Here is a 26,806-nt window from a genome sequence, read left to right as displayed (position 1 = left end):
GTTGATATAATAAATCCCAATGCGGCTAAAATACTGGCAATGGTTATCTCCTGTTCTCTGAACAATGTTTTAATTTTATCAGCCAGTGTAGTGTCATCATTGAGGACTTGATCGATAGTTTCTCGAATTCGACTGATTTGTGAACGAAGTGCCTTTCTATTACTGGAAGCAGCTTCGAAGCGGGCCGATCTTTCGTCTTCTAAGTTACGCAATCTTTCTGCCACGCGGCGTCTACTGAATTCATCACCCGCCTGTTCAAGTTTTGTTTTCTCATAAGCTATATGCTTGTCGAGTTCGGATAGCTTTGCTATATTATTGATGAGTTCACCCCGCATTGTTTGCATTGCCATGTCAAGACCTTGTAATTCCCTAATGCTGAACTCTGAGGATGGTACCTGTAACGTGGAATTATCGTAGTTGGTATCCAATATTTCTTCGAGTCCGTCCGAGGCAAGCTTCAAACTTTCTTCCAAATTATCTATGTTACCGAGTTTAGCATGCACAGTATGAAGAACCTTAGTAATCTTCGCGGAATGTTTTTCTCATCGTGAGTAGTCTACAAAACTTAATTCTTTACGAACAAAGTTGATGCCGTGTTTAGTGGCTATCGTAGACAAAGCTAGGGGCTTACGAGTACGATGCAGAAGGTCAATATCTGGTTCACCGCGTATTCGCAATATTCCTTTACTATCTAATTCAAACTTTGAATAGTCACGACCAATTAGGCTAACATCTTTAAAGGTATCGTAATAATCATTAATGGTTGATTGTAAAAGTTCATCATTAAGATTCATGCCACCAAAGCTGGTTTCATCAGTACCCTCTTCGATTGTACTAGGGTCATCAAAATCATCTAGATTAAAATCATCCATTTTTATGTTAAACATAAGGTTCATAATTTCAATATAACAATGTCTTCGCAATACGGACGCAAGTTAAACCCACAACATAGATTTCGAGATCCATTAGGGGTCAAAGCAATTCGTCAGTCTGTAACTATAACTAATAACCCTAGTACCATCAATCAGAATCAAACGCTTCTTGTTCACTTTCCAAATCTCAGCCCACACGATGTGTTAGTTCCGGGAACTGTCTGACTAGCAGGGAGCCTGTTCAGAACATAGGTCGTGCTATCGTTAAGAAAATCGCTATTAAAACTAGTGGTAATGAGGTTTTGAGTATCTACGATAACGATGTATACTATTGTTACATGGATCTCTGGAGAACGGATAAAGAGCGGGAAAACTTACAGTACCAAGGTATTTGTAATCGGAACACATTGAGACTGCGTGTGGGTGCTGAAGATGGTGATAATACCATTGTAAAAGATCTCACTGTTGCAGCGCATTAGGTAACCGATTCTATATTCCGCTCGACTTTGAATTACTAGATTCCCACATGCCCTTATATCAAGCATCCCTAGGCGATAGGTTAGAATACGAAGATGCTAGCTATTTCATTGACAATATCTCGCTGGAGTATGATATGATAACAGATCCTGAATTAGCCAGACAAATTCGTAACCAGTATTCCGGAAGTTTAGCTATTTTGTACGATTGCATGCTTCGACATCGAAAGATCACATGGAACAAAAGAGATACGACGTGGAATATCAATCTAAACGTCCCCACGAGATCGTTGAAGGGTATTTTAATGTTGTTCGAGGACCCCTTCAATGCATTTAAAAGAAATACCGAGAAGTTCTACAATTCCAAGATTACAAAAGTAGAATTGACTATCGAGGGCGTTCCTAATCAACTATATAGTCAAGGAATGCTAGCGTATCAACAATGGGATGAGATTAAAAAACTCCCTTCTATAAAACAAAGCCCAGAAGTTAACGCGGTCGTGAAAGATCTGTCTCTCGGGAATGTATCGATGGGTGAATACCTCACCACGAAGTACGCGCTATGGCTTGACATGCGAACCACGGACGATGACCAACTACACGGCAGTGGGCGGAGAATAGAAAATGCCAGAGAGAGTGTTACTATACAGATAACGAAGCTCCAGGAATCGGCTTGTAAATTAAACATATATTTGTACGTGATTATGGATGCACAACTTAATATACAGAATGGACAATTCGTGCAAGCAATCTAATAATAATCTTTTACCTAAAGAACTGCACTGCGCTATCATATGCGGGCAAACGGGTTGTGGAAAAACAGCTTTTATTCCAGATATTTTAGAAAGTCATTATCAGGACGTTTTCAATCCTATTATTATTCTGTGCCCGACTATAAGCGTTAATAAAACATACCTATCGGGAGATTGGGTAATGAATGACGATGGGGTGTACAAAGTTGATCTGGGCGATCGTTTACAAGACTGTTTACGAGTATGTCACGAAAAATACAAAGGAGAATCGACCCTTTTCATAATAGACGATTGCAGTGCGAGTAAAGAACTCACCAAAAAGAAAGATATGCTTTCATATTTAGCATTCTCCGGTCGGCATACTCAGCATAGCGTTTGGGTACTTACTCAAAAATACAACTCTGTCCTGAAAGATCTTAGAGAGTAGACCAAATGGGTAGCCCTGTTTCATTGCAAAGACCGAGATTCATTCGAGGAATGTCTTCGCGAAAATGATGTTATTTATACCAAGTCCGAACGAGATAAAGTCAGAAAACTGTTAGCTTCAACGAAGCACTGTAAACTCGTATTAGAAACAGATCAACCAGCTGCTTATGCAATTGCTTAGCAAATTATAGCAAAATTATAGCAAAAATATGGCAAAATCATGGCAAAATTATAGCAAATATGGCAAAATTAAAGCAAATATGGCAAAATTATAGCAAAAGTAAATTGAACATTAGCGGTTAATATGTAATAATGTGGCTTGAAATCCTCATTCTTTCACAACAGTTTATTATTACGGGCTGTATTGGATATGCCATATTATATTATGTTAGACTTAAATATCTCCTTAGGTATTACATTATGGAATGCGACAAACTCATCGAAACAAATGCTCAAAGATGAGCCAGATCAACATGTAGATAAATCTTTAGATAAACATAGAGAAAGACTCGCCGCTTTGGTAGCTGGTGGAAAATGTTCCCAATATTTTGGGGAAAATTATACCGTCGAAAAAATTGATAACATGACCGATGAAGAAATTAAAAAACTGTACGCACGTTACGAGTCTAGACTGGGAGCTACCATGACTAAAACAATAGGTTTGGCTATGTTACAACTATACACAGTCGTAGCTAGTACGTTTCTCTCTATCCCAGCAGAACATCACATGTATTTATGCAAATCTCTCGAGAAAGACCCATTCATCGAACACTCTATAAGCGCAGTGAGTTGTGAGTTTTATCATAGATACAGAATGTTCTTAGCTCTGGTGACCACCGCTTTAATAACGGCTAGGTATTGTCAATTTTAACATACGTGCCCACTTAATAATAATGGAGACTCAAGTGACAATTGTGAATGAGGAAATACCACAAGCCAGAGTGACGAAGAAGAAACAAAAAAAAATGGCAGCCGGTAGGAAGGGCGGGTGGCAAGGAAAGCGAAAATAATGCATAATTCAAATATTTAACATAGTCTTCCGATTAAAACTTGGGCACTAGTAGGAGTTGTTGCTATAGCAGCTGTATGGTTGTTTTATAAGACCGGAGAAGAGAAAACGTCACCCCTGATTACATAACAAGTTCAATTAGAGGTTAGCCCCCATATAATGCTATAAGAAGCATGACTACTCCAGTTACAGATGGTAAAATGTTGGTAAACGCAACGTATCATTCAGCGCTGGTCAGCGGCTTGGCCATTGGCTATGCCCGTATAGCTAAAATGATTACTAAAGCCACACCACCCAAGCTAGATTTTAATGGTTATGATATCGGTATGATGATTCTTGATATTGTATTAGCAATGGCAACAAAAGATATGCTCATCAAACAAGGGCTTATCCCAGAAGACATAAAGAAGTAATGAAACATTTGAATATATTATATTCATATAAACATGGCATCAATTGCGATGATGGTTGGTGGAGCTGTTGTTAATGCTCTAGCTTTTTTGGGGAGTAACTTTTTATTTTCTAGTATGAGAGGTTCGGAGCAGAAACGACATAATAAAGCATTAGAACAACTCGAAGCAGCCCAGTCACAATGGACCAGGAATAGGATATTAAGATAAGATTTTATTAATGAAGAACTACGTAAGCAAGGACATTCAATTCAAACGTTTAAGGATGTTGAACCTGCTATGCATGAATACTTCCTCATTTATGGAAAGAAACAATGCGAGATAGCATTCATAATGACAGGGTTGAATGGTGTGGCTATTTTAGGTTACACAATAACTACGCATAAACCATTACCTAGTTAGGGCTGGCGAGCGAGTCACTCTGACTGCTAATCTATAAATAGCCATGTCACCCTGACTCACCAGTGGAGATGTGATTTGCATTTAGACAAATGATATGATAGATGTATAACCATGAATCTGTGCAGATTTACACTCATGGGGAAGCCAACTCAATGCAACCAACGTTCTGTTAGTATTTACTGTGGCATCCACTCTTATTACATCAGGCAGGGAAACATTAACTATACATGTTCTGTATGCAGGATAGGGGTCAAAGGTCGTTATTGTTTATGTAAGAAACACGGTGCTGATAGGGTCAGGAACCAGATTATTTACGCTAAGAAGAGAGATTACATCAATGAAAGGAATAGGTTGGGGAGAGTACGTATTTAGATATATGAAAAACAACCAATTAGACATTTGACTCATTTTGCATATACCATTAAACCACAATGGTTTTTGTCAGAGAGTTGAAGGCTTTAGCAAAACAACGTGGTCTACATGGATATTATCAAATGAGAAAAGCTGAATTGATCGATTTACTCGGTTTAGAATACAACAAACCCCAGACTGTTAGAGAACTCAAAGCTCAAGCAAAAAACAGTGGGCTGAGAGGTTATTCTCGAAAGAGAAAAGCTGAATTGATCACTTTACTAGATAATAATCAATCTGATGATGATGATAAAAAACAACAAGATGATGTTGATAAAAAACAACAAGAATAAAAATTTGTGCCCACATCAGCAGGCGTTGGTAAATATCTAAGAGGTTAGAAGATGGATATTAATTCCAACATGGATGTTAATGATGTTAAGCCCATCATATCGAGCAAAATTAACGAGGAATTAGATGATTTACATGGTATAAAATACAAGCTGACGATTAAAATGTCATTGAGTAAAAGTAGCACAGACGATAGCACTGAATATACCGAACCATATTTCTGTAGCAATCAAGAAGTTATAACCGAATGCGTTACTATAAACGCATCATTAGATACATCAATTCAGAGGATACAGGAAACTTTAGAACGCTGGACTAATAGAAGTTTGGGTTGGGGTGTGGATAAAATTGATAGTTTATATTTAGATATAGCAAATTATATGCCCTTCAAAGGTGGATCTTATATAGATTTACCCCCGTATTATAAAAAGAAAAAAGCCATAATTAATGTAAAAAATAAATCTGATGACTGTTTAAGAATGATGATAAGATCTGCATTGTTCCCCGTAGATTCTCAAATTGCAAATAGACCTTCTAGCTATCCTCAAAACGATGGACTCAACTTTGATGGCATAGACGAACCTACACCAATATCACAAATTGATAAGGTGGAAAAGCAAAATAATTTAGCTATAAATGTTTTCGGACATTCTAAAGGAATAGTTGTACACAGGATAAGCTCCGCTCCAGAACATATTCCCAGAATCAATTCATTCCTGATCGAAAAAGATGGAAAATATCATTATACGTGGGTAAAGAGTTTAAACAGGCTATTATATGATCAAACGAAACATAAGGAAAAGAAATATTTCTGCGAAAGATGCCTACATGGGTACAGCAGACAAGATCTATTAGAAGCGCATAAAGAAGACTGTAGAGGTGTTGGACAGAATGCTATCAGGATTTATATGCCTAAAGAAGGGAAAAATATATTAAAATTTGAACATTATTGTAATCAAATGCCAGTACCGTACATAATTTACGCCGACTTCGAAGCACTTATCAAACCGATAGAAAATAATCAAGATAATAATCAAGATAATCAAGATAGTAGTTTTACGTACAAAACTCAAGAACATATTCCTTGTGGGTTTGGATATATAGTTGTAAGGTATGATAGGAAAACAAACCCGCCCGTGATTTACAGAGGTCCCGATGCAATGGGAAAGTTCCTAGAATATCTTCAAAACAAAGAGAGAATAATCAGGGAAAATATATCGCGTAAGAAACCAATGTGTATGACGAGGGATGATTGGAGGGTCTATAAGAAGTCAACGAGTTGTCATGTTTGTAATAAGCCCCTGAATGGGGATTCCGTAAGAGATCATTGGCATGTCACGGGTAATTATCGGGGAGCCGCACATAACGAGTGTAACTTGAAACTAAAAATGAATTCTAAAACAATACCCATCCCCGTTGTGCTTCATAACCTTAGAGGATACGATTCTCATCTCATCATGCAAGCTATCTCCAAGACCGACGGCGGCTTAACGTACATTCCTAATAATATGGAAAAATACATATCATTCTCATTGACTAAAACTATACATTATACAGACAAGGATGGGAAACCCAGAATAAAGCAATGTCTTAGATTCATAGACTCCGTACAGTTTCTGTTATCTTCCCTGGACAATTTAGCTATTGCGAACAATCCCGATGACTTTGCGATAACAAATCAATATACCGATCTGTGCCGTCATTTGTTGCTGAGAAAAGGTGTATATCCTAACGAATATATGGATGATTGGTCTAGATTCGACGAAACTAAATTAGCACCTCTTGAATCATTCTATAGTAACTTAACAGAATCTAAAATAACAGATGCCGATTATGAACACGCTCTGACGGTCTGGGATAAATTAGGTTGTAAGAATTTAGGTGATTATCACGATCTGTACTTAAAAACCGATGTACTGTTACTCGCCAATATATATTTAGAAAGACATGTTTAAAACAATACGGCTTGGACCCTGCATGGTACTATTCCAGTCCCGGACTATCGTGGGATGCATTGTTGAAGAAGACCTGTATAGAACTAAAACTACTCACTGATTACGATGTGCACTTGTTTATTGAGAAAGGATTAAGAGGTGGTATATCGATGGCGGCTAAAAGGTATTCGAAGGCTAATAATAAATTAGTGGAAGGATATGATCCGAGTAAACCCGACACGCATATATTATATCTCGACGCCAACAATTTGTACGGATGGGCTATGAGTCAACCTTTACCCACGGGTGGTTTTGAGTGGGTCGAAGTGAATGATATCCATAATAATGATGTGAATAAAGGGTACATACTAGAAGCTGACTTGGAATATCCAAATTCGTTACATAAAGATCATAACAGTTATCCGCTAGCTCCCGAACGATTAATGGTTAATAAAGATTGGATGTCAGAATATCAACACTCCTTGATGGGTAATACTAGATTATCTAACATAGAAAAACTCGTACTAAATTTGATGGATAAGACAAAATATATAGTTCACAACAGAAATCTCCAGTTGTATCTATCGTTAGGTATGAAACTTAAGAAAATACACAGAGTTCTAAAGTTTGATCAAAGCCCTTGGATGGAGCCCTATATAAGGCTGAATACAGCTTGACTACGGTGGGCCTCTTTTTCACCACGCCTGATTTCGACATGGTGCTTTGTTAACAGTTTAGTTACTGATCCCATAAATTCACGACGAGGATCTACTTGAAATAGCTTAGGCCATTTTAGTGGTCCACGTTTATATATGCGGCTCAGTGCTTTAGCTACTTCTGTTGAATCTTTCGAGGTTAATGGCTTAGCCCCATGTAGTAGCAGTATAGGTATATAAATCTTGCTCCAGTGGATTTGCGGCAGAACCCCCATTACCTATACTACTACTCTTATATAACTATCTAAATATATCAAAAGCTTGGGGTTATTATGAAAGCGGTCTGAACATTCACGTTAATATTACCTGTGACGATATGCTACATACATCGAATTGATCGGAGCACAGGCGGCACAGGAACATAGTCAAACGAACCAAAGAAATGGCAGGAACTCCAGAAATGGAATATCGATATCTTGGAAAGTCTGGTCTCAGAGTTTCTAGCCTGAGTCTCGGCACCATGATGTATGGCAAGGGAAAGGTAGGTCAGTGAATAACATGTCAGAAATACGTAAATAGTTACATATACCGTTTCCAATGCTTGGTCGTCCGTCGTATGTCCATCGGTTCCATGAGAGTATTTGTTTCCAACTGTTTACCAGGCTTTCCTTTGTCCAACGTCTTCGTCAGTGCTCCCGAACTCTTCCACGCCAGGAATACATTCATGAACATTTACATTGTTTGCATTATTCACTGGTATCTCCAGTGCTTCCAACGTATCCAGACCCGTAAAGATCCGGGGTAGAATAGGTCTTCAGCAACCCATGCTTGCCGTGAAAGGCGACTATGCTTGTCGTAAGAGGAGACTAACGGGATCGGGTGGTCAGGATCGCTGACTTGGTTCATGCATGTCATCGATCTCAATTGCGTGGATTGATGCTCATGGTGTCACTCACTGGATTGTCTGGTCCAGACTCGATTATTTACAGGCCGCCGTCATATGGCTGGAATATTGCTGAGTGCGACGTTTAACAACAAACAAACAATCAAACGTCTCCATGGTAATGTTCCACGGGAATCCATATTGGTCATGGGTACCGTAGTGTTTCGAATTCATGAGCATCTTTCCCGAAGACTTGTTGCGATCAATGTGTTCTGTTAGAAGTCATGGAGCATGGCTGTGCTAGAACATGTACATCATATATAGATGGTCTATTTAACACCTCCAGACCGAATTCCCCGGAGGGTGTGACCAGGAACAGGCACACGCCATGTTGGATCACTACACACTCAAGGGAGGTAACTTCATTGACACTGCTGACGTTTATGCCGGTGGAAAATCTGAAGAAATCGTTGGTCTCTGGCTGCAAAAGTAAGTCTGATGTAAAGCAAGAGTGTATTTGTCGACTTCTAAACATTTATACACTATCAACGCTTTAACCCTTTTGTTACCCGGGACCAGAATGTGTTCAGTGTATTCCATGAATGTCAGACTTGACTGAAATAGTTGTAATGTGTCTCGACTTAACTGGTTTCTTACCATTACGACTGTGTTTTCTTTTCTTAATGGATGTGTATTGTGAGCCGACCTTAGATATTCGGAGGGAGGTGGGGAGCTGGGATTTTATCGAAAAACATAAATTGTCCCTGAAACTACTTCAAATAAATACTTTTACTCACATTGCTGGAAATTGTTGGCTCATAGTTTATAGTTTAAAAATATCTGGTTTTGCAGCTATAGCTTGAAAATATTTGGAAAATATACAAAACCACAGCTGGTTCGGCACGGCATAGCGACGTACAGTGCACGCCTTACCTTTCATTTTAATATTTGGTTTTGTTGATGACATCGTGCATATGCTATTCAAATAGACAGTGTGCTTACAAGTAAGCTTTTTAACGAAGCTTTTACAATAAGTTATTCCATAACTGTGAGAGATTTATTAAACATGAGTCGTTGTTTGTCAGCATGACGCGCGATGCTTCCCCATGCTACGGCCAACACACACCTTCTCACTGTCCCTTGCATATGTAAATGTGTGTGGTGGGTGCTACAGCTAGGAATTGACCTTTTTATATTTTGGGTTGGACTTGGGATTTTGTAGCGAGATTGGATGGGTTTGTTTCAGCTGTAGCTACAAACTCAGATGCTTCTGTATTTAAAACTACGAACCCTGAATTTGTTTTTCAGAAAAACATCTTGCAACAATGTAATTTCCTTTTTTTCAACAGTCTGAAGAAAAAGAAATTCACGAATTTTCGGGAACAATTTTCATTTTTAGATAAAACATACCATGCAAATTTGTTAACCCTTAGCTCAGCAGGGTCAACCACGTCTACATCTCTTGCGAAAGCTACGTTCGTTTCAAGTAAATCAAGCTGTGATGTCTATTTTACATTACATTCGTTCAAAGTGTTCTTGAATACCCCGTGGCCTAGTGGTAGAGCGTCCGTCCGTCATATCACAACACGTTAAATAATGTTACTTTTTGTTACCCTGCCTGACACTCGGCCTTGATAGGGTTAAATAATGAGTGGTCGGTTCGGAGTGAGTATACAGTGTTTGAGTAGGGTATTTATGTCTAACTTCGACATGGAATTTTAGTGGGCTAGCACTATAAATCGGCATCAGTCCGGACTAGCACGAATAAACACACACACACACACACACACACACACACACACACACACACACACACACACACACACACACACACACACACACACACACACACACACACACACACACACACACACACACACACACACACACACACACACACGACGCTGACCCCATCTCATCTGATCTCAAAGTATTATTACTTTTTCCTCCGATTGTTGCTACGAGTCTCTTTCAGTTCAAGGGGGCACGGGTGGCCCAGTCGTCTAAGACGCCGCGATTCGCTGTGCAGAGTTGCGTCCCTTAGGCACGCCAGAAACCTATGATTGTGGGTTCGAATCCCGGTTCGCCCCGATTATGTTTCTAGGTTTGTCAGCACCATACCCGTGCTCGTGGGTTTCACCGAAGTGGTAAACGTCTGAGACCTGCATCACTTCGGGCTTTCCTGCCACATTAAGCTGACACGCCGTGATATAACTGGAATACTGTTAAAAGCGGCGTTAAACCCAACTCACTCACTCACTCGCTTTCAGTTCAACACAAACGAAACTTATGTTAGATCGAAAACATTGCAAGTGAAACAGCTGGTGTCAAATTTGAACGACTGTCATCATTACACGAGCAACAAGCCGTACATCAAGTTGCCAAAATTAATACTGACTCAACTCATTTCTTCAATGCTGAATACAAACCTTTGCCTTCAGGCCTCCGCTATCAAAATCCGGTTGTGAAACTAGAATAACTCGTTCTTCTTTGATCCCAAATAATATAACTTTTTCAAACAAATTTTCTTATTATATACATGTTTATTTTTATGTTGCCCAATGCTTCTTAAAATCATTTGTTGTCTTCTTTTACGTAATATAAATACATCTTAATCGTTTTGTATTTTAATAGCCCTTAGCTTACATCCTAGCATATATTTATGCATTTAATATACACATCCGTCATAATTCACCTCTAGAGTATATACCTTCACTGTCTTATGTATACTTGTCACGTGTGGCTCTGTCTTAATATTTTTTTGTGATGTACATCAAATTCATGAAAAGGTAATAGAGTATTATTATTATGTACAGATTAAAATAGAAAAATGCAGCAAAGAGGGTTGGGGTGATGCTGGCACAGTCAGGCATGTAAGGCTCATCACCAGCTCAAGGCTCTTGCCCCCTCTACACGCAGCCCAAAGGGCGAAGGGGAAGATATTATGAAGTAAACGTCATGCTATGTAGGTCCCTGGTGTCCGTAGGGGGTGGCAGGAGCTAAGCCCGGGGGGTAAGGCTCGGCGGCTGGGTCTATTACGTGTCAACATGTCAGTGAGGTGAGTCGCTGTTCATGCTGTCAGACACTTGTTTGTCTGGTCCGTTAAACGATTCCCACCAACTGATTCACATTGCAGACAACGCCGTGACGACCACGTTGTTGCAACCAAGGTTGGTCTGGGCACTCAGCACGATCCAGGTCTTAGAGGGCTTAGCCGGAGACACATCACAAGGAGTTTGGAGAAAAGTCTGGAACGACTGCAGACGTCGTACGTTGACGTATATCAGGTATACCTGTAACATAATAATATTGACATTTAATTGACTTTCCCCGTTCTCATTTGGAGCCAAACGGCCTGTTAGAGGTGTAACTTATTTTCTTCCTCAGTTTTGTGATATAATGAAGTCTTTCGACTAACATATCGAACAACAGGTGCAATGTATTTATGCTTCAATGCATTTCGCATTAACACAGACCACGCGAGTCCAACTACACGTGGCTGTTTCATAACAGGGATTCTTTTATTTGCAAACACAGAACGATTGTTTTTAAAACAGATGAGGGGGCACGATTCGATGTCCAGACTGATGCCGATTTATAGTGCCAGCTCACTGTTATACCATGCCGCAGTTTAACATGAATACCCCACTCAGACACAGTATACTGGCTCCGAGCCGACCAAATGTTAGAGGTGTAACTTATATTCCTCCTCAGTTTTTGTGATATGATGATGTCTCTCAGACTTACATAAAACCACCATTATATGGAACAACAGGCGCAATGTGTTTCTGCTTCAATGCATTTCGCATTGACATGGACCCCGTGACTCCAAGTTGCATAACAGGGATTTTATTATTTGCAAACACAGAACGGCTGTTTTACATAACCTGTTCTGAATACCACACTCGTTAACCAGTAGACCATGACCCGAGACAGCCGAGATGGGACTTAATTTAATACAAAGACACAAAAACACTTTCTCAATCTGACATAAAATATAACCTAATTTGTGCCGCTGAATTGTTATTTTTATTAACACTGTGTGCATAAATTGTTTGAGAGGCATTACTTAGAAGTTGACGGATGACAAGGTTGACGCAATTTTAGGGATAACAACTTCGTAAGCAAGACTGTCTTTATTGACAATAGTGGTATATATCAGCGGTGTGTGTGTTGTGTCTGCGTGGTGTCTACTTGGTGTGCGCGGTGTGTGCGCGGTGTGTTCGTGGTGTGTGCGTGGTGTCTGCGTGGTGTGCGCGGTGTGTGCGCGGTGTGTGCGTGGTGTGTGCGTGGTGTGCGCCGTGTGTGCGCGGTGTGTGCGCGGTGTGTGCGCGGTGTGTTCGTGGTGTGTTCGCGGTGTGTTCGTGGTGTGTTCGTGGTGTGTGCACACACCGCGCACACATCGCGCACACACCACGCACACACCACGCAGACACCACGAACACACCGTGCACACACCACGCAGACACCACGCACACACTGCGCACACACCACGCAGACACCACGAACACACCGCGCACACCACGCAGACACCACGCACACACCACGAACACACCGCGCGCACACCGCTCACACACCGCGCACACCAAGTAGACACCACGCAGACACAACAAACACACCACGCACACATCGCGCACACACCACGCAGACACAACGCACACACGACTAACACACCGCGCACACATCACGCAGACACCATGAACACACCGCGCACACACTGCTCACACACCGCGCACACATCGCGCACGCACCACGCAGACACAACGCACACACCGCTCACACACCGCGCACACCAAGTAGACACCACGTAGACACAACAAACACACCGCGCACACATCGCAGACACCACGTGTGTGCGCGGTGTGTGCGTGGTGTGTGTGCGGTTTGTACGCGGTGTGTTCGTGGTGTCTGCGTGGTGTGTGCGCGGTGTGTTAGTCGTGTGTGCGTTGTGTCTGCGTGGTCTGTTCGTGGTGTCTGCGTGGTGTGCGCGGTGTATTCGTGGTGTCTGCGTGGTGTGTGCGCAGTGTGTGCGTGGTGTCTGCGTGGTGTGCGCGATGTGCGCGCGGTGTGTTCGTGGTGTCTGCGTGGTGTGTGCGCAGTGTGTGCGTGGTGTCTGCGTGGTGTGTGCGCGGTGTGTTCGTGGTGCCTGCGTGGTGTGTGCGCAGTGTGTGCGTGGTGTGTGCGTGGTGTGTGCGCGGTGTGTTCGTGGTGTCTGCGTGGTGTCTGCGTGGTGTGCGCGGTGTGTGCGCGGTTTGTGCGCGGTGTGTGCGTGGTGTGTGCATGGTGTGTTCGTGGTGTGTGCGCGGTGTGTTCGTGGTGTGTGCGTGGTGTCTGCGTGGTGTCTGCGTGGTGTGCGCGGTGTGTGCGCGGTGTGTGCGCGGTGTGTGCGTGGTGTGTGCGTGGTGTGCGCCGTGTGTGCGCGGTGTGTGCGCGGTGTGTTCGGTGTGTGTTCGCGGTGTGTTCGTGGTGTCTGCGTGGTGTGTGCGCGGTGTGTTCGTGGTGTCTGCGTGGTGTCTGCGTTGTGTGTTCGTGGTGTGTGCGCGGTGTGTTCGTGGTGTCTGCGTGGTGTGTGCGCAGTTTGCGCGTGGTGTGTGCGCGGTGTGTTAGTGGTGTCTGCGAAATACAAACAAACATATACACAGTCAAAAATATACAACGCAGTCAAACATATAAAACACAAACAAATATAAAACGCAAACAAACACAAAATCCATGATCAAACATAAAAAACACAGTGAAACATACATAACACAAACAACATATAAACATATAAAACACTCAAACATATAAAACACATTCAAGCATTCAAAACACACACAAGCATACAAAAACCAAGAAACATAGAAAACACTATCCAAAATATAAGACACTATCGACAAAAAGCAATGCATGTTTCCAAAGTGAATTTCAAACATTTATGAAACATTCCCAGGCATATTGTTTGTAATCCCGTGAACGTTCCGAATGCATGAGAAAGGCTCTGCCTTAAAACGAACTAATTTTCAAATTATTAATGAGTGGTTGCAATACGTTTGTTTCCTAGTAAGTCATGTGATACAGTTGGTTCAGTTTGTGATAAAACCTTAGAGACGGCTCCAGCAAAAGCAATTTCTGAATAGCCATGTTAATTTCTTAATTTGATTTTTTGTTTGTGTCTTGTTTTACGCCGCGCCAATAGAGACTCGATCAGACAACCCAGTGATTGACATCATGGGCATCGATCGTCGCAGTTGGGATACAATGACATGCATCCACCAAGTCAGCGAGCCTGACCACCCGGGCCTACAAGTCGCCACTTACGGCTTACGGTTGCTGAAAACCAAGACGAACCCGGGTGTCTACGGGGATGTACTTTCTGAAAAGCCATATTTATTTGTTATAATTTTGTAAATAGAATACAAACAAGTTTCAATGTGCATGCCAGTTAAACTTTTTTTTAAATGTTATTTTCAAGATGCACATGTGGGACAAGGGTACGCCTATAGAAGAGACTGTGCGGACATTTGATGATCTGGTGCGGTGTGGGAAGGTGCTGTACTGTGGCGCCAGTAACTTGACGGGATGGATGCTGCAGAAGCTGGTGGACACTACAGAGAGGATGGGCTCGAACCCGTTCGTAAATCTACAGGTAATGGCGTTGTCGAGTGTACACAATACAGGTGGACTTGGAAGACGCATACCCAACCGAACCAGTACAAATTGTGGGCATTATGATGGCGGACCCGTCTAAACCGCTACCGCTTTTGTTTCCAGCTTCAGTCATAATTCAAAGTCTTCTTTCGATAAAAAAAACAGTTAAAACCTTGGCAACATCATACTTGAAGAGGGATGTTGCGAAACACAGACGGTATTTCCCAGGTGTGGGTGGGTTATTCTTTATGTTACATGCCGTTTTTTCTTCGGAAAAATGTATAAAACAGTAACTCTATTATTGGAACGACGTCATGTAAATTCATTTTTGACGTCATGAACAATGGATGATGTCATGATAAATGCGTTATACAATAACAAACTCGGTAACCGTGTAACATATACGTTAACTTGCATTTAATTGATTCATCCTTTATATACTGATGTATTGTACCGAAGACAATATCTAGTCAGGTCTAACATCTAGACACGCTTGTCTATTAGAACTACGGTAAAGTCAGATCTAGCATCTAGACACGCTTGTCTATTAGAACTACGGTAAAGTCAAGTCTAGCATCAAGACACGCTTGTCTATTAGAATTACGGTGAAGTCAGGTCTAGCATCTAGAAATGTTTGTCTATTTAAGCTAGGGTAAAGTCCAATCCAGCATCTAGAAACACTTGTCTATTGGAACTACGGTGAAGTCCGATCTAGCATCTAGACACGCTTGTCTATTAGAACTACGGTGAAGTCCGATCTAGCATCTAGACACGCTTGTCTATTAGAACTACGGTGAAGTCCGATCTAGCATCTAGACACGCTTGTCTATTAGAACTACGGTGAAGTCCGATCTAGCATCTAGACACGCTTGTCTATTAGAACTACGGTGAAGTCAGGTCTAGCATCTAGACACGCTTGTCTATTAGAACTACGGTGAAGTCCGATCTAGCATCTAGACACGCTTGTCTATTAGAACTACGGTGAAGTCCGATCTAGCATCTAGACACGCTTGTCTATTAGAACTACGGTGAAGTCAGGTCTAGCATCTAGACACGCTTGTCTATTAGAACTACGGTGAAGTCCGATCTAGCATCTAGACACGCTTGTCTATTAGAACTACGGTGAAGTCAGGTCTAGCATCTAGACACGCTTGTCTATTAGAACTACGGTGAAGTCAGGTCTAGCTTCTAGACACACTTGTCTATTAGAACTACGGTGAAGTCAGGTCTAGCATCTAGACACGCTTGTCTATTAGAACTACGGTGAAGTCAGGTCTAGCATCTAGACACGCTTGTCTATTAGAACTACGGTGAAGTCAGATCTAGCATCTAGACACACTTGTCTATAAGAACTACGGTAAAGTCAGGTCTAGCATCAAGACACGCTTGTCTATTAGAATTACGGTGAAGTCAGGTCTAGCATCTAGAAATGTTTGTCTATTTAAGCAAGGGTAAAGTCCAATCCAGGATCTAGAAACACTTGTCTATTGGAACTACGGTGAAGTCCGATCGCGCATTTAGACACGCTTGTCTATTAGAACTACGGTGAAGTCAGGTCTAGCATCTAGACACGCTTGTCTATTAGAACTACGGTGAAGTCAGATCTAGCATCTAGACACGCTTGTCTATTAAAACTACGGTGAAGTCAGATCTAGCATCAAGACACGCTTGTCAATTAGAACTTCGGTGAAGTCAGGTCTAGCTACGTTTGCCTACGACATCACTATATCAACCAGTCACATACAGGGGCACTGGTCACACAACTGTTAAAGGCGCACCAATAAGCTGTCCGACAGCTTCGGTTGTGATAATTGGTCTGTCCCCACCATACCAATGATTGATTGTTTGTCAAACTCTACAACGTTGTCAAATGTGGTTTTCCTCAGAAACGATCCTGAAGATACATCTCTGGAGATCTGAAAAACCCTCCACTGGAGATCGCTTCAGTTTCACCCTGAGCGAACTGTTGGTTTTAAAATCAATCAGATGCAAGCTTTCTAAACGATTCGGGTTCGTGGCTTTCTCGATTCGGAAAGTAGCAATAAAAACACACAGAACACAAATATATCTTCGACGGTATTCCATTTCTGATAAAAATGCTATGGAACCAGAAACCAAAGTATGTATTCACAAAAAATAGTACAGCTTTATTATTTCCTTTCGGAACTGCCCGTTTATGTTCGTTTTTGAGGTACAGAAATCAGTAATACTGATCTTAATGCTCGCTCGTACACTTTACAAACTTTGATAGAGGGGTTGCCTTCAATGACAGGGGTACCGTATCGTAACTCGTTTATTCTCCTCACTTCAGCAACGATACAGCCTCTGTACCAGGGAGTCTGAGCTTGATGCGTTTGAGGTGTGTCGGTCAGCCGGCGTTGGCATCACAGCCTGGGGAACACTGATGAGGTAGGGACCAACCGTAAAATATTCTACGGGAGGCTAGAAATTAAAGGAGGGTCATACAATCTGTCCAGACCAGCATCACATGAGCACATCCAGTAGCCCAGGAATATGTTTTATTCACGATAGGTGTCACGGGTGGCCCAGTCGTCTAAGGCGCCGCGATTAGCTGTGCAAAGTTGCGTCACTTGTGCACCCCAGAAATCTATGATTATGGATTCGAATCCCGGTTCGCCCCGATTATGTATCTGGTTTGTCAGCACCATACCCATGGGTTTCGCTGAAGTGGTAAACGTCCGAGACCTGCATCACTTCGGGCTTCCCTCCCACATTAAGCTGTCACGCCGTGGTATAACTGAAATACTGTTAAAAGCGGCGTTAAACCCAACTCACTTCCTTCATCCACGATAATGTTAGAAAGGAATATGAACTTTATAAATATCACGATGAAAAGGGTTCATTTTAGAGATTTCATTTAGTCTTTATTTCTAATATTTTGTGATATTGCTGGAATACTGCTAAAAGCGGCGTAAAACCATACTGACTCACTCACTATAATATTTTGACATGAAAAATCCCTATGAACCAATTTGAGAGCTGAGGATATCTAAAGGTTAAATACCTTCAGTTTAAACTCTACATGGCAGGTTAAGCTCCTTATTATTTTTCCAATCATAGCGTATTAAACTGACTTTCAATTGTCCCTCTTTCTCTGGCGGCATTACAACTGAAGTGTGTTACCATGTCACCTTGAGACACTGATATGTATACTGGCATTCATATTGGAAGCGGAATCCTCAGTGGCAAATACAAACGCCAGGAGACATTGGACGGGGGAGGAGATGGACGCATGCGGTGGTTGGCTGGGGAAGAAGATGGCGCACGTCGGTTGACGATATTCCCGTCGTGGTCAAAGCTGCAGACAGACGACATGACATGGAACACGGTAATGGTCCTGGAGAAGATTTCACAAAAACACAGTGAGTGTACTTCGGTATTATCTTGCCTCATTCGCCACAACTCGCCTCTTTCCGTAACCTGCAAGAAGACTCCTCCCCCTATCGATGAATGTTATGTGCGAAAATACGACAAACCAATCAGATTGCGCGTATGATTTCAAAGAATCCCTCAGAAATATGTTTTGATTTTACATATGTCTTGCATCTAAAACTATACCCAAGGCACAGTTAAATGTGTTCAATCATACTGTATAATTCCGCATGTCCAGATGTGCTTTAAATGGCATCTGAAATATATACAATATATGGGGAAATATATGTGAACCATAACGCGACGAGTTGCCAATTATTTTAGGTATGCACGTTTGCGCTAAGACGGAACCCGGTCGCAAAAATGGCCATGAGAGGGGCACGAGTCGCTGTTCGGCTTGTCCCGGAATAACACGAGTTGGTCACGAATGATCTTGCCTTTGTGTGGTATTCGGGCCCACTCGGCTTTTTCGGCAAAAACCTTCCAAAACATAAATTTTCATCAGCAGCAGCAAATAATGAAAACACATCAGATATTCAAAGCGCGTGACTTTTCAAATTTTCTCATAGGTGTCCTGCGTACTAACAACATGGCGCTTGAATAACCATAAGTTGAAGAAATTCTTCCAAAAGAATCTTGAGCGCCGGTGCTATTTTGTTTGCAAAAACACAACTGCAGGCGCATGTTGATAATGCGTATGCATAGAAATGTCAGCAATGTCCATATTTGGGCATATATCAATATTCATGCGCAACCAGATTTTGGAAATGGTTTCAGTTTGGTCTGTCAACGAACGAAAGTTGTCATGTATTTACACTTAAATATATATTTAACGTGGGTAATAAATATAATACCACACTCATTCTCGCTTTCGCTCGGTCAGATACCATAGAGAGTCCACTGGTTTCGTAAAAAAGGTATCTAACGAGAATGAGTGTGGTATTCTCTATTTATCACACCAATGTTGCAGTCTATTAGTTATTACTGTAGTTGTTTGGATCAAGTTTACTGCCAGATTTATGTATAGGTCAAATAATGCTTCTGCCCCAACTCTATACGAATATGCTTCTATCATACATTTTATAAAATAACTTGGTTAATACAGGGACTACACAGTTCTTTGTTTATAAAAAAATTCTCTTGCTAATCCAAGTGGATCAGATAATTTGGATCAGATAACTTTTTATATTTGGAACATAGAAAACACTTCCACCCGTTTAATTCACCCATATAGTCATTATTGTCCACATCAATGGACTGTAGAAATCACTGTGCATGATTTTAAGACTTTCCTTAAGTCATGGAGCTTTATCCTTTGTGTAACATCATTTTGTAACTGGTAGTTTTAAAAAGAAAAAAATGTTCAGTGTAAATATGTTCAAATATTCTTTAAATGTCCTGTAAACTCTCAAAGATGCTCATTTTCCTTTCTTAATTTCAACCCAGCATGTCATTTAACACTTAAGGAATCAATGGAGAAGTTACTATACGTTATCCACCGGTCTCGCGGGGAACATGGGATGATGTTCCCTCTATGTTCCCCGAGGGGCAAGGGCGACACAAACAACCCACAGCATGCATCAACCCGTGCCACTCCACATGGACAAGGAATTTATACTACTCTCACTTAATTATATTGAAGGTATATGCCTGCATGCTTTGCCACGAATCGGTAAGCATTCCAGTGTTAGGCATGTATCCACTTTGTTGAGGTAGAAAACAAATTTAGGGTTTTCCCCCTAGATCTACTTCATTCGGAAATATCCTATCTGTAGTGTCTTGATTTGTTGCGAGTATAATGCTAATAGTTCGTCAGTGCGAACGGGGAACATAGGAAACGTAGCTTACATGTTAGCGGGGTATATTGAAAATAATAGAATGGGTCTCAGCCAATCAGAATACGACATTCGTGTGTAAGGTATGATATATTGCAAGATTTCACTTTTCACTTCACCTTCTGAATGTGTTTATAGTTAATAGAGATAAGGTATATATGGATAGATGATAGATAATGAAAGTCACGCGAACAAGTGAAACTGGAGAGACCATTCCCAATATGTATTCCTCACAATTCTGGCCCATATGACCTGTATGAGACTTCAAGAAATGCCAATCAACAATTTAACCATTTCTTGTTTATTTCATTTTTAGCCAAAATCAAACATGGGTGTATACTTTCCTTTGCTTGACAGTTTATTGTCATGTACTGGCACCTGGCGTGTATTTCCAGACAAGACGATGTCCCAGGTGGCTGTCAAGTGGACATTACAGCAGCCCATGGTGTGCTCGGTGGTTCTGGGGTGCAGGAACCTCGCACAGCTGGATGACACCATGGAGGGCGGCTCCCCCACGTGGCGGCTGGCTCAACAAGATGTACGTACATTTACAATGTCAACGCCAGAGTGAGTGAGTGATTTGAGTTTAACGCCGCTTTTAACAGTATTCCAGTTATATCGCGGCGTGTCAGCTTAATGTGGGAGGAAAGCCCGAAGTGATGCATGTCTCGGACGTTTACCACTTCGGTGAATCCCACGAGCAAGGGTTAGTGCTGACAAACCTAGAAACATAATCGGGGCGAACCGGGATTCGAACCCACAATCATAGGTTTCTGGCGTGCCCAAGGGACGCAACTCTACACAGCCAATCGCGGCGCCTTAGACGACTGGGCCACCCGTGCCCCGTCAACGCCAGAGAATAGTCGAGCAAAATTATAGGAATGGATAACTGAAAATCAGTCATGACACCAGGTGTTCGCGGAATAGTGCTCTACCGACACAGACATATCTCATCTCTCGAGTCTGGACATATACTTTTGCTAGTTACCGGTATGATGACGAACAAGATCGCACTTACAAACCAAGGTGCACTGTTTGCGAGTTCTTGACAACAACGTGACTAGGTTTGTGGCGAGGGGATTGGTGTGTGTGTTGGAGGGGGGGGGGGGGGGGGGGGGGGGTTCTATTTCCACGGCATAGATTAATATTTCCAACAAAAGTCTGTATGCTGCAGGGTCAATGTGTCTCGTCTCAATCTGATAACCTGGTATAGGAACATTTGCACCAAGGGTGAACGTATGCACATGGATCACCAAAATAGTTATCAAGATCTTTCTACAGCATAATGTCTCTTGTCGAGTGACGGGGGAAAGAAGATATTTTCACTCGTGAAAATAGCTGCTTTCCCCCGTCACGAGATGAGGGCAACTTGATATTTAACGAGACACGTGGAATATCCTATTTAGTATATACTATTTGTGTAGTTGTCAACCTGAAAATTAGTTTTTTCATTACAAATTTAAAACCTCGAAACGTAAATGCTACTACACGCAGGGACGTTTCACCACCCCTTGTAATTGCGACTTAAAAAGTAGTTCCGAGTTTTCAAAATCTGTAAAAATATATAAACAAACTAATAAAACACATTGAGGACACTAAAATTCTTCATCGTACATATGGATATGATTTATATACAAAATCAACCATATATTCTCGAAAGCTACGAAACCGCAGTTGGATGCGAAGGAAAACACGCTCGTCAAGCAACAAAAATGTCATTTTGCGAAACGAAACGTCTCGATTGACGAGTTAAATGAGAAATTTACAGTTTATAAGAGAACAACAAATGGCAAAAAACGATATTGACTCCATAAATGACCATCTGTCATTGTTTCGCCTTGTCAAAAAAAAGGAAGTCAACATTCTGTGTACGGGCCATACACTTACGATAAAAGGGAGACAATTTGAGGGGAGGTAACTCTTGAAGACGATAGTTTCGTCAAAATGTTATGTTCACTGCAGTGAAACTATCACTTTTCTCAACTCCAGAAACTCACTCTTTCACAATGAAGTATATAATAAAAGATAATGCTTAATTATCCCGAAGGAAAGTTGGGTTACATTGTGAAAACCGTGAGGAACAAGTAACAGTTTCATGGTTTAAGTTCATACACCGACACACCCAATGCCACCACGAGAAAACGACATAACACCAGCTAATCAATAACAAATGAGAAAAAAAGTGCTTCAAAGGGGAAGCACGTGAGGCATACATTTTAAGGTACCCAGATAAGGTAAATGTGGGATATGGAGACAAAAGTGTCACACGGTTTGATTTTTAAGGAAACATAAACTATCTGTACGAATCATTGACGGGCTGGGTTTGTTTGTTTTTTCATTTCAAGCATGCGCAGTCGACGACCTGAAAGCAAACACCGGCGACTAACGGGATCGGGTGGTCACCTTGCTGACTTGATTGATGCATGTCATCGTAACCCAATTGAGTGGATCGATGTTCATGACATCAGTCACTGGATTGTCTGGTCCAGACTCGATTATTTACTGGAATAGCTGGAATATTGTTGAGCGCGGGGTTAAACAACAAACAAACAAAAACTATAAACTACACTGCCACATAACAAACATACACTACGAGGGATGGTTATCTACTGTTTGTGTAGGTTTGTGTTAGGAATAATTTACCGTTGGCAAATGTTTCGCCAGCAATGGAACTCGAATTTGAATATATAGCTCAGACTAATTATTCTCTGGCGTTGACATTTACAAGAAGAAAAGCTGAAACGTAATGTAGCTGATTTCAGTTAGTGTTTTTTTTCTACAAACGCTTCAAACATATGAGCCAATAGGCGTATATATTGAAAGGAGAACAATAAAGTGTCTGTTTTAATGTTCGAACCGCCGATGTTTTCTACATGGTATTCATTCCAAGTTAGGAGAGACATCCAGGATACAACGCAATGGGTAGATGCATGGCTAGAAGAAGTGGTTTATTTCGTCTGTATCCAAGCCCTATGCCAATGTCCAGTGTACACATATCATTAAACAGAACAATGACAGAGTAAATTCTGCACAATAGACTTTCACTTCGTGTTGATTCCTTCCAGCTAGATGATCTAGACAGGGCCAGCTATGTTCCTCGTTCCATGCTCTACGAGAACTATGGGAAGTCACCGTGGAAGAATCCTTTCCTGATGCTCTGAAGGCAACCTGCATCAACGATACTGTTAAGAGCCTGACCGTTTAGTATCTCCGACTCCACCAACCCCCTCCAGAATGGTTGGTCCTAAAGCACTGCAATCTGATATACATTTTCATTGTATTTCCAGAAGTTGTGATTTGTGCCTTGTGTCGGTACACTGACATCATGTTATTAAAATGATATATTCATTGAGTATAATGTTGTCAATGATCTCTTATTGTATAATATAGGCTTTGCATGTACTGCCTCTATGAATTGACACTTAATAAATGGCAGGTATGTTATGTGCACACATCCACATTAGCCACTGCTTCTTTTAAGTAAAGTAAGTAAAGTACACATATTCTGCTCAAAGTTTGGTAAGGATCACCACTTGAGAATGTAATCGGTCAAATTATGTACATCTGTTGAAATAGCCAAAGACAGTATTGCGTGAAGACATGATTAATTAACAAAGGTCCTTATCATGTTCAACACAATGCCAACAAACAAAGTGCTGATACTTTAGGGAACACCAACTGTCGCCCATTTATAGATGCAGGTGTATTTCCGCGTTTTCCAGGAAATGCAAAGTGCAGGAAGAACTGTTTCATCTTCTTCATGTCTTGAAATAAGTTATACACATCCACAAATACATTACAGATATCTTTAATTCAGTTAGAGATATCTTTCATTCAATTCAAGATATCTTTCATTCAATTCAAGATATCATTAATTCTGACCGTTACTGATATCAAAAATCCAATTAAAGATATCTTTAATACTTTTGATGATATCTTTATATCAATTATTGATATCAGTTAAGTAACATTATTAATGTAACGTCTTTAATAATGGCAACAATTGAAGATATCAATAATTAATTATTGATATCTGTATTTAGTTTCAAGATATCAGGAATAGAATTATTGACATCATAGCAAAACATGACATTTTGATATCTTTAAATCATATTTTGATATCAACAATCGAATTTAAGATATAAGCAATTATTTTCAAGATATCAGTAATACGCTTCACCTTATCCTTAATTCATTTCGTGAATTCTTAAATTTTATTGCAGATATCTACAATTACCTGTATTTAAGATATGTTCAATTCCATTCAAGATATCTTCAATTCCATTCAAGATATCTTCAATTCAATTCAAGATATCTTCAATTCAATTCAAGATATCTTTTAAACAATTGAAGATATCTGTAATTCCGTAATAAATGTGAAAACGCCTTGCCATAATATTGACCGTTTAGATAAAAGACGCGTGTCCGCTAAAGCTGGAGTCAGTGAGTAGAAGTTGTTTAACGCCTAAGTCATCTCTATTCTGACATTTTGCACAACGGCTTGTAAATAGTTGAGGCTGTAGATTATCAGAACAACGATCAACGTCTGAGTCGCGATAACACACATTCAGTCGAGTTTGTTGTTAATCGCCGCACTCAGCATTATTTCAGCTTTATGACAGTTTGTGAGTCATCATGTCTTGGCAAGACAATCCAGTGACTGACACCCTGAACATCGATCTACACAGTTGGGATACAATAACACGCATCTACCAGGTCGACTGACGACCCGATCCCGTAAGTCACCTCATTCGCCAAGATGAGCTGGAGACCAATTTTAACCCGGATTTACACAGGGGACCCTGAACATAACATGTGTGAACATAACCCTGCGTCACAGACATACTCAAAACCCTCCAACACACAGGTATGTGCACTGTTCTTACCTGAATATTGACGGTATGATTAGAACATTGTTACAGGTAATCTATTCCCATGGGGTAGCCTATAAGAGCTTTATAAATCTCATATCGCTGGCAACAAGCTTATTCAATAGTGTCTGTTTGTAACTAGTGCTTTGTGGAGCTTTCAGAAACCCCCTGACGCAACATTTCCGTGTCAGCTGCTTAGAATGAACGGGTTTTCTGTAGGAATTAAAATCACATCATGACATCAGGATAAAGGGAGTGGAAGAGACATGTCTGTATCAGACTGAACGTTGTGTGTGTCAGGGTACACCTATTTCTATACATATTTTTATATTTATATGTCACTTCGTTTCAGCTAACGATGCCGTAGGTGTTTACCACTTAAATGAAACCCACGGTGGGTAGTTGTGGTGCTTTGGTACTGTTTTTATGTATTAATACATTATTTGTACGGTGAGGTGAGGTGAAATGGGGTTTAACGTCGCGTCCAAGATTATTGCACTTATAGTGAACAACAAAATTGCCTGTGACATTGAATAAGATTTAATGCAAAGTTATGTTTTTTACCAAATCTGAAACAATTTCGGTTTGCAACAGATAAAAGACTCCTGTAAGTGTTCAAATGGTTCAATTTGCCATACTGACTTCAGAAAATGCGTGGTTTCATGCGTGTGGCTGAGGTGAAAACGAGACTCGTCAGTGGCTAGATCGTATCCCCACTGCATGGCCGTCAAGCGTAGACGTTGTCTGCACCACTGTAGACGTGCTTGACGGTGGTTTCCTGTCAAAATGGGACGTCTGGCGGGTCTTTTGGCGACAATCCCTGCACATCTGAGGCGACGACGTACGGTTTGTAAAGATATTCGTCGAAGGCCAGGGATTCTTCTTGCAGTCACTGTTGCTGGCTGGTATCGATTTCGTAGGTGTGTTGTTCGAATCCAGTTGTCTTGTCGATCATTGGTTACGTGTGGCCTGCCACACCGAGGATGGTCTCTGACTGCATTCGTCTGTTGCTAACGTTACCATAAATACCAAATGGTGTTTCTCTGGACGTTAAATTGTCTTGCAACATCACGCTGACTCGACCCTGCTTCAAGCATACCAATGGCTCGTAGACGCTCATTTTCGGACAGGCGTGGCATTTCGTAATGTTGAATAATTGCGTAATTTTGTGGGGTTTTTTTTTAGTGGTTGTTGAGTATATATAGCGGCGTCCATACGCGTGTGTGTGTGGCTGCTTGTTCTGGTCCGATTCATAGTGCTAGCTCACACTCAGTGTTATCCAGTATCTCTTATTACACCTTTGTTGTGTTTAACTATAAATCTATCACCGAGAGAGGTAAACTTCATGAGGTTGTTATCCAGTATCTCTTATTACACCTTTGTTGTGTTTAACTATAAATCTATCACCGAGAGAGGTAAACTTCATGAGGGTGTTATCCAGTATCTCTTATTACACCTTTGTTGTGTTTAACTATAAATCTATCACGGAGAGAGGTAAACTTCATGAGGTTTTTATCCAGTATCTCTTATTACACCTTTGTTGTGTAACTATAAA

General features: G+C 41.0%; 1 protein-coding gene across 2 annotated transcripts; it reads left to right on the top strand.

The window, feature by feature from the left end:
* Positions 1–7,928: 7,928 nt before the first annotated feature.
* Positions 7,929–23,732, top strand: LOC124111569 (uncharacterized oxidoreductase YrpG-like). 2 transcript variants are annotated; one of them, XM_046471316.2, is made up of 8 exons: positions 7,929–8,180; positions 8,869–9,011; positions 11,659–11,809; positions 14,977–15,150; positions 17,464–17,561; positions 18,345–18,535; positions 20,776–20,918; positions 23,446–23,732. In XM_046471316.2, the coding sequence occupies exons 1-8, from the start codon at positions 8,082–8,084 to the stop codon at positions 23,539–23,541; spliced, it is 1,095 nt and encodes a 364-aa protein (XP_046327272.2). In that variant the 5' UTR covers positions 7,929–8,081; the 3' UTR covers positions 23,542–23,732. The 2 variants fall into 2 exon arrangements, with proteins under 2 accessions (XP_046327272.2, XP_046327273.1); XM_046471317.2 differs by lacking the exons at positions 7,929–8,180; positions 8,869–9,011 and adding an exon at positions 11,428–11,580.
* Positions 23,733–26,806: the final 3,074 nt, after the last annotated feature.

The sequence above is a fragment of the Haliotis rufescens genome, unplaced genomic scaffold (genome assembly GCF_023055435.1).
Source record: "Haliotis rufescens isolate VD_foot unplaced genomic scaffold, xgHalRufe1.0.p SCAF_71, whole genome shotgun sequence".
Classification (NCBI taxonomy): Eukaryota; Metazoa; Mollusca; class Gastropoda; order Lepetellida; family Haliotidae; genus Haliotis; species Haliotis rufescens.
The sequence above is the reverse complement of the archived record's forward strand: the minus strand, read 5'-3'. Positions and strand labels throughout refer to the sequence as shown.

Excerpts from the sequence above, each read along its gene's own strand:
- LOC124111569 (XM_046471316.2), top strand. The coding sequence starts at position 8,082 with ATGGCAGGAACTCCAGAAATGGAATATCGATATCTTGGAAAGTCTGGT. Across the intron at positions 8,181-8,868 it reads TGATGTATGGCAAGGGAAAG|ACCGAATTCCCCGGAGGGTG; the intron begins GTAGGTCAGTGA and ends TAACACCTCCAG. Across the intron at positions 11,810-14,976 it reads CGTACGTTGACGTATATCAG|ATGCACATGTGGGACAAGGG; the intron begins GTATACCTGTAA and ends GTTATTTTCAAG.